Below are 12,623 nucleotides of genomic sequence, written 5' to 3' on the forward strand. Positions count from 1 at the left end.
TAGCAAGGCCATATTGCTTGAAACCCTTCTCAGAAGCATCCTCATTCTCTTACTAATTTTAGAGTGACTTGGGGGTATTTAGTCCAGTACTCTGTTGGAGTGCAGCATCCCATAAAGGCTGTCACCATGATTGGATTCATGGGACTTTTGTTGCTGAGAGTTCCAGTTTGACAAAGTATCTCACCAAAAGTTATGGGGTTCACCCATGACCCACTGTTGCTTGCCTACCAGAATAGTGTTCAGTAACCCTCACCTTCTTCTGAAGCAGGACAACTAACTATTGAGATACAAACCTTTGCCTCATCTGCATTCATGAGCTGCCCACAGAGCAGGAACCCCTCATACTGGCTCCAGGGGACCACTGGCTCTGGGAGGTCTCGGAGGTAGAGCTTCAGCAGGGAGGCTACCGTGTGCACATCTGTATCTCTGGAAAAAAACAAACAACATTTTCTGAAAACAAAACTCCAGAACTCTCCTCACCTCCCCCTTGGTGATCCACTGAACAAGATCCCAGCTTCCAAAAAGAAATTTTGCCGAGGAGTAGAATCTGATAAAGATGTATCTGACCAAAATATTTTTGCAACTCCCCCTTCTGGAATAATAACTCCCAACACCTTTTCCTTTATCTCTTCTACCTGACTGCCTCAAAGATAAGTTTAAGGTCTACTCTTCCAAGAAGCCTGTTAAACTATTCTAGTCTTCATTGCTTTCTTCTTTCTCCAAGTCACTTAGTACAATGGAGCATTCTCTACTTAGTCTCTAGTTTTTCATGTGGTAACTCCATATAGCTATGACCCATTGATCTCTTTAGTCTATCAGAGAGCTTAAAATAGGTCTGGGATTCATTCATATATTCACACAATCATTTATTCAACCAATGTGTTGAGAGAACCTACTAGGTGCAAGACACTATGTCAGGCACTAGGGTTTCAGCAGTGAACCTGAGGGACCCACAGGATCCCTGTCCTCATGGAGTGACAGAGCTATGCAGACTCAAATGTTACCAAGTCATATACATGTTACCAGCCAAGCCTGGCCCATCACCTTTATTTGGACAGCCTGTGAGCTAAGAATGGATCTAACATTTTCAAATGGTTGGGGAAAAAACCCAAAAGGAGAATATTTCATGGCATGTGAAAATCATGTGAAATTTGAATTTCAGCATCCATAAATAAAGTGTTATAGGAACATAACCATGCTCATGCATTTTTGTATTGTCTTTGGCTGAATTCTGGTATAAGAACAGAGCTGAGGAGCTGCAGCAGAGACTGTCTGGCCTGCAAAGCCTAAATATTTCATATGTGGCCCTTTAAGAAAAGTCTGCTGATCCCTGGTTTATGGAGCTATTGTGTTTATTCCGCAGCTCTATAAGAGAAAATGAGTCTGAATATACCATATACTTGAAACTCATTAGTGAAAAATATTTATTTCATATCAAGAAAAACTGGTCATGCACCCCAATGTTCATAGCAGCACTATTTACAATAGTGACGACATGGAAGCAACCTAAATGTCCATCGACAGATGAATGGATAAAGAAGATGTGGTATGTATACACAGTGGAATATTACTCAGCCATAAAAAAGAGTGAAATAATGCCATTTGCAGCAACATGGATAGACCTAGAGATTATCATACTAAGTGAAGTAAGTCAGACAAAGAAAGACAAATATCATACGATATCACTTATATGTGGAATCTTAAAAAAAATTTGATACCAATGAACTTATTAACAAAACAGAAATAGTCTCACAGGCATAGAAAACAAACATGGTTACCAAAGGGGAAAGGGGGGATGGAGGGATAAATAGGAATTTGGGATTAACAGATGCACAATACTATATATAAAATAGCTAAACAACAAAGACCTACTGTATAACACAGGGAACGATAGTCAATATCTTATAATAGCCTACAATGGAAAAGAATCTGAAAAGGAATACATATATACATATGTATATATATATATATATATATATATATATATACACATATTTATATAAATTAATCACTTTGCTATATACCTGAAACTTTGTAAATCAACTATACTTCAATAAAAAAAGAAAGAAAGAAAAAGAAAAACTGGTATCTGTAAGAGACACTCCCAGTAGTATTTTGAAAAGCTGTGATGGGGCAAGAGGTCCAGCTGATCTGAGTGGCTCTTGGGCTTCAGCATTGGGGACATAGAAGTGGCTGGGCTGGGTGAGATCACATCCTGGAGGAGGGCCGGGAGGGGTGGAATTGGGCAGGAGAAGAAGGCAGGCATTTGAGGCCTCAGAAACCAGAACATCAAGGCTTGACTGTGGAGCTCTCTATCTTGACGTTTCATGTAAACGTTTTCTTTTTGGTTTTTGACAGCCAGTGGTTGGAACTGTCTTCTGGAAAGGCTCCCCACTTTGCAGCCTGTGAACTCTACCTCCAAAGGAGAACGTGAGCTGGCACAGAGCCCTGCCTCTGCTCCACTGCTGCCCTCAGGAAGTCGGGGGTGGAGACCATTCACTTAAGGTGGGGATTCTGGAAAAGCCTTCCCTGCTGAGTCACTGCCTAAAAATACCTTGGCAAAGCCCTCTCGTCAAAATGCAGGAGAAGTTCCCCAGAAAATGGCAGGACAACAGCCAGCTGACACTTTGCAGGGGCAGCATTAAAACCTAAAATCTCCTTTGTCCTAAATCCTCTGGATCACAATCCACCCAGGGGGCTTAATCAGAGTCCAGGGTCTCAGGTTTGATTGAAGCCTCTTCCTCACCCCACATCCTCTAATCCTACTCGGCAAATGTCCCAGGAATCCCTCTAGGCCTCACTCCCTGTCCTGTTCCAGAAGGCCATGGTCTTTTGTCAGGATTCTGCAAGCCCCTATCTGGCCTCCTGGCTCCACGACTCCATTCTCCAATGCACTGTCCATCACTGGCACAGCCCCCAACACTGAAAACATACCCACAGAACAAATATGTAAAACAAAGAATTTGAAATGAGAAAAACAGTATAGATGATACATCAAGAACCAGAAACTTTTGAAGAGAAACGGCAATAAAAAAAGACAAACGCTATACACAGTTCAATCAGGAGAAACTAATAGCCAACATTAGAAAAGAGAAAGGGGTTGTAACCACACATATAGGATTGATACTTCAAAATTATCATCAAAAAACACAGTTAGCCATCTAAATCATCATAGAATATTGCAAACCACAGAAAACTTCCCAATTCATTTTGCCAGGGGGAGATAATGCTGCTTGGTCTGGCTAAGTCCTCAGGCTTGTTTATTGTCTCAGCTTAAGTGTCATTTTTGGGGGGGCATTCTAAATCCAGCAGACCATGTCAAAAGCATTTCAACATTTCATGTTGAAATGAAAAATTATGAAAAAATGGAATTAAATGAAAAATAGATGGTATTAATACCATCTATTTTTCATTTTTTGGCATTTAACCAATGGAAAGTCTACAGTTATGTCTTTAAATTTTTGGTTTAATGTTTATGCCCCATTGTAACAGAGCTGGATCAGATGTCATGCTTATAATCTAAGTTTCCAGCATGATTTTTCCTGAGGCTGCTTTTCCTCCAACCTAATGGAACATCCTTATATGATGTTATATGAACTTCTGAGTTCAACACCTGACCCATCAGAGATTAGCCAGGGCCTCTCAGCTGGTCTGCCTACCCCTCCCTTGTAGCACTGACCTTATAATGTGGCATGTCTGTCCTTTTCTCACAGAAATATAGGTATGGGAAGTGTATTGTGTATTGGCAGTATCCATCCCAGTAGATGGACATCCATCCCATACTGTTTATATGTTTAATGAGCACCAGATACATCCAGTAGAATCTACCAAGTAAGAGTGCCTTTGTTTTTCTTCATTCTAGTGAGGCAATTTGGGGGATCTCTGGTAGAACTGCATACATGACCTATGTAGAGGATCTAGGTGAGTACCCACACGGGTCACGTGGACCCAAGAGTCATCCCTGGGAGGACTCCGAAGAGCCACAGGTCACCCTTCCTATTTCTGGATGTGTAAACTCTTTTCCTCAGTTCTAGGGGGTGGAGCTATCATGACAAGGTGTGGTAACTCTCCTCCCTCCAGCCCCAAATATTTCACAGAATCAAAGACTCCAAGTCTAACAGCCAGGCTGACTTTACAGATGCAGAAGCTCAAGCCTTGGGCAGGTGCTTGACAATCCCCACAATCACCTCTAGTCCTCCTGGCTGACTATTCTCATTGCCTTAGCAACAATCCATCTGTATTTTTTGATCAACATAAAGCTAGTTAAAAACATAAAAAGAAAAGTGAATATAAAGGTAGTGAACTTGATTGAATAGGTGCCTAATAATGAAATGTGATTTATGGTCCTGCTGAAAGCTCTCTAAATTTGATGCCCATAACCTGCTCTAGTTCCAGTAACATCTTCACCTGTTGCTTTCCTGATAAAATGCAGCACCTTGATAAATTAACCTATTGCATGCCAAGGGCAGCAAAGACAGACGTATGGTGATCCAAACTAAGACAGTGGCTTTGAGGATGGAGAGGAACAGACGGGTCTTGGCGATGCTTCCGAGGCAGGGTGGGCATCGTTGGCGACTGGAGTGGGAGGTGAGGGAGAGGGAGGGTGAGACGATCCACACAGCACCACACTTAGCTGTTCACGATTTTCCCAGGATCAGCCTGAGTCCTCTATCGTAAATAAGCTCTTGGGGGGATTTCAGGCTTTGGAAACTGGAAGAGTTCAGGCCCGTCTCACTGAATCTTGGTTTATGGGCTGCCGATTTGGAAACAACAGTGGCTCTTTCTTGCCAGTAGGACAAGCACGTGCAGGCAACTGGGGCAAATATTGCACAATAGACAGAAAGTATACAATGTCGGGTGGTGGTTGTACCCGCTGAGCAGGGCAGAGAAGGAAACCTTGGCAGGGTGGCTGCAGCAGCAGGGGTGGGAGGGGGATGGTGGAAGAAATATTGTTGCATCTGGAATGCCCCAAACAGGACTGGGCAACCTCCACAGAGGAGATTGGGAGAACGCCAAGATGTCGGTATTCACTCGCTCCCAAAGGGTTCAGAACCAAATTCAGAGTTGCACAGAACTGTGGTCTCCCAAGTTAAGAAGTCCTGGCTCTGGCCATTTCTGGAAAGCTGAGGAAGACCACAGAGCCCTTGGATATGGACATGGTGTCTTATCCACCACCCAGAGTCGGTACAGGCAGCTCAGCAATTCTCCACCCCTCATCTGCTCCGAAGTGCCTGCCTTGAGCTAAGTCCCACCTTTCTCCCTTGGTCCACCCTTCCCCTCCCACCATACCCTAAACATCTCTTGACTGCCCTGCAAGGCACCAGTTCTAGTTCCATCATCTCTCACCTAAATGATCAGGATGCTCCTCTGTGTTCCAGGCTCCCAAATTCTGAGTTATGAGCAAAACAAAAGGTTCTTTCTGTTGCAAACCAGGGCTTTTGGAAGCATCTGTGCGAGTCCCATAGCTCAACTGGTAGAGAGAGGTGCTCTCAGCCAAGCAGGGCACGGGGGAGGTGAGGCAAGGACCGCATACCTGTCAAAGGAGGGCCGCTCCCCCGCGTCGAAAGCATCTCTCAGCTGCTTCACCAGGTTGTCCTGCCCAGGCAGTCGGAAGATGCCCTCTTCGTTCAGGCCGTGCTCCAGGATGAACTCGGCACACTTCTCCACCAGGATGGGCACCAGGTGGGGGCCGAATTTCTGCTCATAGGCCACGGTCTCATCCAAGCGCTGGCCAAACACCGCTGGGAAGAGAAAAAAGCAGAGCCTGCCCATCACTCTGACTTCCCTTGGAGGAGCTGATAGGTCAAAGTGCTTTGTCTATTTCTTGATTTTCTGCAATACTAAACAAAACACAGAAGACAAATCACACAGAATATTTCCTGGGGCTATAAACTGGGGGAGGTCCACTTGAAGCAGTCTGTCAGTCTTTTTCAGTTTGTCCACATTTATTATATTTAAAATAACAACTCACTTTTAATGAGTGCTTGTTTTGTGCTAGGAATCATGCTAAATTTTTACACCTTTTCTCATTTAATCTTGACAGGAATCCCATGAGATGTTGGTATCATTTTGCCCACCTTCCTATGAAAGATACTGAGCCTTAGAGGTGCTAATGAACTTGCCAAGGTCAGGTGCCAGGACACAGTACCGTCAGAATTCAAGCCCAGGCAGTAAACTCAAGAGAAGCAAGAAGGCCATTTTGAATTCTGCTTGTGTCATGTAGCATTAAAGCATAATAGTCTATCATACGGATGTCTCATACTTTATTAAACCATTGCAGCATTTTAAATAATTTACGTTGTTTACCAGGCTCTACTATTATGAGCATTGCCACGGCGAACATGGCCACACCCCTAGCAGAGTTCCTGGAATGTATATAGTGCAATGTATAATTCCTAATTAATTGCTTAATTGATTAATTAACATTTGGATGGTTGAACATAGGCTTTTCCTTCTTTTGGACTATTTCCTTAGGGCCAATTGCCACATGTAGAATTACTAGTTCAAGTGGTTTGAACATTTTAATGACTACAGTATGCAAATTGCTTTCTAAAAATATTTTTCCAAATTACACTGCCTTCAGTGTAATTCCTTCCCTCCCTCCCTCCCCTCCCTCCAGCATGTGTGGACCACCTCCACTGAGCCCTGCCAGCACTTGGCTCTATAATTTCCCCACCCCAGCAGTGTAACAAGGTTAGTTTATAAATCAGGACATTGGTTGGCGGGGCCCCATGGGGCCCCAGGGCCCCATGCCCTTTGTGTCCTGGAGATTCAGAAGACAGTCATGGTTTCAGCTCTGTCCTGCCTGGTTTTCTCTCTGGCATAATTAGGGCTCTGTTACACTGACCACTTCAGTCGCTAGGACACTGTTCCCAAAGCCCTTTGGTTTTCCCCATGATTCTCTCTGATTGGTCCCCTTTATCCAGTCTCTAATTAACATGGATGCCACATGTAAAGAGCTGCAGCGATCTCTCTGGAATCCACCGTGTCCTCCCCACTTCCCACTGCCTTAGGCCAGGCTGGACTCCTCTCTCACCTCCCCCTGCTGTGGTCTCCTCTCCTGTAATTGTTCAAAACCCTCCTGCTATTTAAACAACTGGTCTACCTGAGCACGTTTGTCCTTGTTTTTAATAGTCACCCACTTCTTCCCCAATTGCCACAGCAGCGACTTTCAAATTACCCCTCAAAGCTCCAGGGGTTCCTCAGAGGCCCCTCAGATGCTGAGAGGTGAGAGCATTTCAGAGGAGCTGAGCACGTGGGCCTCCCTCCTCCCTCCTCCCAACCCGGCCTGCTGGGTTGTTGTCTGTTTTACTTACAGCATTCCAGTGAGACTGTTTGCTTAAATATTTCTGTGGCTAAAATTTGAAAACCAGGTTGGCATTTGTACTGGCTCCTACCTACCTTTCTGCCTGATCTGGCACCTCAACCTGATGATCTCAAAGCCCACAGTGCCCTCCAGTCCTCATGCCCTGGCTGAGGCAGTCTATCTCTCCCTTCCCTGTCTACTAAGATTCTATGTGTTCCTTGGCCCGACTCAATATCATCACCTCTGCCAAGTCTTCCCTGACCCAGCCCGAGGGGCTCCATTGTATCCCTTCTGTAATATCCCAATCCCTCTTCCACTATGCTATTATCATTTGTAAGTACTGTGCCCTCTGCGAGACTGTAGGCTTCCTGAGGTTGGGAATATGGGGAGAGGTCTCTTGACATTATCTTGTTTAGCATGGGGCCTGGCCCAACGTAGACAGTCAACCAGTTTTGCTGAATTACTTAATGAATTATGTCATCTTTAAGCAAGTGCTTTCCATGATTCATGACAATTTGGGCATTTCTATAGTTTAAACAATAGTAGGTACCCCATCAGTAAATGAATTCAGCTTCACACTAACATCTATTGAGTGCCCTGCATGTGTTAACAGCAGGTCACGTGAAATGCATTATACAGAAAAGGAGGGACTGTAAGATGTGGTTCTCGCATTCAATTAGCTTACTACCAAGTTACGAAAATGAAAGGACTCCATGCAAAATAATGAGAAACAGTTAAAGGATGTGAGGAACTATACAGCATTAGGTTTCTGTTTGTCTGTGAAAGGAGCTAGATAGATATTTTCACCAAACTGGAAGGAAATGATTAAAATGATCTGACTCAAAACATAGACCAGGAGGCATTTGTAAAATTCCCTTTGAGGGGTCCAGGGAGGGCACCTCAAAGGGAGAAGCAGATGTGTTTCAGAGCAGTTGAAACTTGGGCTCAAGGAGCCCACTGGATGCCCATGGAGAAAGATACCATCATGGAGATGTCAGAGCTGTCAAACATGAGCTCCAACTCTGAGGTCCCAAGGCAGACGATCTGGAATCAAGTTCCTTCTTCCAGCCCTCTGCACAGCCAGTCCACCAGCTTTTCTCCTCAACCGAGTCTCTCAGCCGTGTCCTGTGTCCATCTTCTCTTCCTCCCATGTCCACAGTCAGGCCTTTCAATGTCATTCTTCCTGGGACACTCATTTTCCAACATTCCTTTTCCGTCCAGCATCTCCACCACCCCCTCCATGCCTTTCTCAGGCCACAGAGGTACAGAGCATACCGATCTCCATAAGACCTTCAGTTCAAATCTTCACCACACAATCCCCTCCCCTCTGCCTCAGCAGGTGACCTTGTCTCCTCCTTCCCTTATCTCCCCAAATGAAGGGATTCATGAGAGAACCCCCTGGTCTCCAGTCTCTGCCTCTCCTATCCTTCCTCCTCTGTCCGTCTGCCTGTCCTCTCTCAGGAGAAGTAAAGTACCCTGTGCTTTCCTCTAAGATGATGTTTCTTGAACTGTGGGTTCCATCCTTTTCCACCTCTTCTAGGTCTTCACTCCTCTTTTATATCTTAGACTGAAAGAGCATGTGAGTCTAAATCTTTACCAATTTATTAAAGAATCATCTCCCACCCCTGCTCTCACGCAATCAACTAATACCTGCCTTTCTTCTCTTCACCAATATGCTCATAAGAAAACATGTCTACTTCTGGAAAGAGTCATCCACCCTCATAGCCTCTACTGTTTCCCTTGTTATTTATGTAAACTCTCAATCCATCTCAACCTGGTTTCACAAGCTGCATCTTCCCATCCAATCTGCTCACTAAGATTTCTCGTGCCTCCTAATGGCCAGATCTGACCTATGCTCATTCCACACTCTACTGGTCTTCTCCGAAGACTCTGATGGTATTGATTCTCCTTCCTTCCTCAAGACTTCCTCCTTATGTGGCTGTGAAACCGTCCACCCTCATTCTGGTCTCATCTCTCTGCAGGCTGCTCTGCAGGCTCTTGCCCTTCCTCCACATGCCCCTTCAGTGTGTCATTTCCTAGCATTCCAACTCAGACTCCTCCTCACTCTAGATGTTATCCTCGGGAAAGTTCATACAACTCCATGCATTTGGATATCACCTATAAACTGACATATAAATCCGCATACCTGGTCCAATCTCTCTATATATATCATCTCTATCTCCCTCATTTCTTTCTGTCCCTCTTCTGTGCCTATAAGCCCAACATCTGATGGCAGTTCTCCCACTGTCTTCTCCAATCTCACTCTCATCCCGTCCCCAACTCTCCCATATCACTGCTTCTCCTACACACTTCCGCACAGTCAATAGCCTTCAGTCAATCAAGCAGTCAAGCAACAGGCACTTTCCTAGACCTTGAGAATACAAAGCCATTAACGCAAGGTACCGGCCCTCAACTAATCCAGTTAGCAAAAGTGTGAGCACTAGAAGTATCTGCAACAACCCTCCTTCCTTCTTTAACAGATCAGGACCTTTTAAATCCCCTTTATTTATTTATTTATTTTTATTTTTTTTGCGGTACGCAGGCCTCTCACTGTTGTGGCCTCTCCCGTTGCGGAGCACAGGCTCCAGACGCGCAGGCTCAGCGGCCATGGCTCACGGGCCCAGCCGCTCTGCGGCATGTGGGATCTTCCCAGACCAGGGCACGAACCCGTGTCCCCTGCATCGGCAGGCGGACTCTCAACCACTGCACCACCAGGGAAGCCCTAAATCCCCTTTAAACTCTTTCTCTTCTCTATCCTCGCTTGTACTGTCCACATTATTGTAATGGTTTCTTTTGCAGTTCTTTTTCTTGCAAATTCCTTCCACTGGAACTCATGAAATCATTTGGCAAATATAGACTGAGCGTCTGCTGTGGACCAGCTTCTTTGGTAGCTGGAGATTATGATAGAAAGAAGGAAAAATAGTCTTTCTCTTAAAAACTCTGGAGTGAAAGCCCTCCCTCCTGCCCACCTGGAAACCTGATTTTCCTGCAGCCTGAATTCAAACATCTTCTTCTAAGAGGGAATTGGTTACTCCCTCTGCTGTGCTCACGGCGTTCCCTGTGCATACCTCACCGCTTCTCGTGTCCCTTTATGATGATTTAGTTAAGCATCTCTCTTCCACTGGACTGTGGCTCCTCAGAGGCAGACAGCCCGCCTGGCTCACCATCTATTTTTACCTCCTGGCACAGAGCCTGTCACATGACAGACTAGTCCTCAAAGTGCTGTTACCTGCTGTCTTCCATTCCTCCTGTTGCCCATCTCTTCTCTCCTAAATGTACTCTTCTCAGCACTTCCTCAAACTTGGGCTTGTCAAAGAAATCAATGGCCTCTACATTTTTAAAATCCAGGGTCAAATTCTTAGTCTTTATCTGAACTGCTCCATCAGCAACATGTGACCCAGCAAATCACCCCTCCTTCTTGAGGCAATTTCCCACATGACTTTTGGTTCTCCATTTATTTCTTTAGCCTCTCGTTCCCTGCCTCCTTGGATGATTCCTCCTTACTCCCTCTCCTCTAAAGGTTGCAGTGTCTCAGGCCTTTCCTTCTGCATCTGCCTCTACTTCATAATCTCACAGCTTTAAATATCACCCATATGATAAAGATTCCAAACTTTCCGTCTCCAGCCTAGAAATCAGTCCAAGTTATTCTTACCAAGAAATGACCACGACCTGCTCTAGAGACATCAGGACCCACAGGTCCCTTCTAACATGAGAGAAAGGGCATCCTTGTTTGTTCAGTTTGCCTAGGCCAGGGTTTGTCACTTTTCATCTCACATCACATAAGATGAATTCGGCATCCAAAACATCCCTGGAACTCCAAAGACCCAATCGTGAGTTCTATCTACCACTGACTTCTGGATCCTGATTGCTATCCTTTGATCCTGGGTGGACATGAAAGAGCCTAAATATAAGGGAATAGATGAACAAAAAAATCCAGGGAAACTAGGGAAGGGACCAGTGAAGGAGGAAGACAGCAGACAGGTACTCAACGACCATTTCCCACCCCAAGGATTCCAAGAGGTGAAACCCAGCTCCCCCTTCTGTGCCATGCCCTCCTAGCTTGCACTCAGTCCTTCAGGGAACTAGTGCCCTACTGCTCTTTTTTTTGCAGTACGCAGACCTCTCACCGTTGTGGCCTCTCCCGTTGCGGAGCACAGGCTCCAGACACGCAGGCTCAGCAGCCATGGCTCACGGGCCCAGCCGCTCCGTGGCATGTGGGATCTTCCCGGACCGGGGCACGAACCCGCGTCCCTTGCACCGGCCGGTGGACTCTCAACCACCGCGCCACCAGGGAAGCCCCCTACTGCTCTTTTTAACCTCTGCCGGCCACTCATCCACCCGGAACTTCTCATCACTTTGGACCCGTCACCATTAACAGATGCATTTCCAACTAAACAGGTACAAATCTTAATTCATTATAATATGTAATCTAATTATTACTACATTTAATTAATTAAGCTAACTTATGACAGACGACCCTAAAAGCTTTCACGTGTGCTCTCATTTAGTCCTCATAAGAACCCTACAATTGTTCCATTTTATAGATGAGAAAACTGAGACTCAGATTAGGAATCTGTCCAAGGTCATATTTGCCCTGTGATTCTAAAATCAGTACTTTAATCCTTCTTGTTTAAACTCAGTGGAATAAAATTGTCTAGATGAAATTTCAGGCAGCAGCAAGGCTCAAGGGAAGAGAGAGAGGGGTAAGCTGCGCAGTTTCTGCTCACAAGCCATCCTCCATTCTTTACTTCTTAAGCTCTCTGCCCAGATTTGCTGGAAAACCCCAGAACACTGTGTTGGTTCCAGTAAGCAAAAGTAGAAAGATTAGCTGTCACCTCCTTTCTAACCTAGCTCCTACTTCATCATCGCTCCCACACTCCTGGATTCAGGACAAGAGCCCCTCCCACCCCACCTCCAGTCCGGCCCAGGTCACCGAGAGCCCGCCCTGCCCCTCTCCTCCCTCTCCCCACTGGCCCCGTCCCCCGAGGCTCAGTCCCAGGAGCATCCCCCTCTCAGACAGGAGAGGGAAAGGGAGCCGGGTGAAGTGTCTTTTTGTGGAAGAATTGAATCACAAAATAGGAAAGAAATACCTTTCTTTTGGAGCTTGGGGGTTTTCTTCCTGAAATTCCAGCAAAAGAGCAGTGCCAGGGCAGGAAAGCCACAGCCCAGTTCCCACCGCGGCATCCTGGGAATATGAGGCATGGCGGGGGCCGAGGAATGGTACTTTCTGCTGGGCCAGGCTCAGACCTTCCCTCCTCCCCAAGCTGCAAGAACCATCCCCTCTTGCTTCCAGATCAACACATGCTTGTCAATACTG

At 45.7% G+C, this 12,623-nt stretch overlaps 1 protein-coding gene across 1 annotated transcript in view; it reads right to left on the minus strand.

Moving 5' to 3' along the window:
- ARHGAP25 (Rho GTPase activating protein 25) overlaps positions 1-12,623 on the minus strand; it is a 46,196-nt gene that overhangs the window by 14,601 nt on the left and 18,972 nt on the right. Inside the window, exons 4-5 of the mRNA XM_081253704.1 lie at positions 5,534-5,741; positions 294-426 (exon numbers count right to left, since the gene is read on the minus strand). Of these exons, the coding sequence (XP_081109830.1) occupies positions 294-426; positions 5,534-5,741 (341 nt within the window). The remainder of the gene's footprint in view (positions 1-293; positions 427-5,533; positions 5,742-12,623) is intronic.

The sequence above is a fragment of the Mesoplodon bidens genome (genome assembly GCF_964165515.1).
Source record: "Mesoplodon bidens genome assembly, chromosome: 14".
Classification (NCBI taxonomy): Eukaryota; Metazoa; Chordata; class Mammalia; order Artiodactyla; family Ziphiidae; genus Mesoplodon; species Mesoplodon bidens.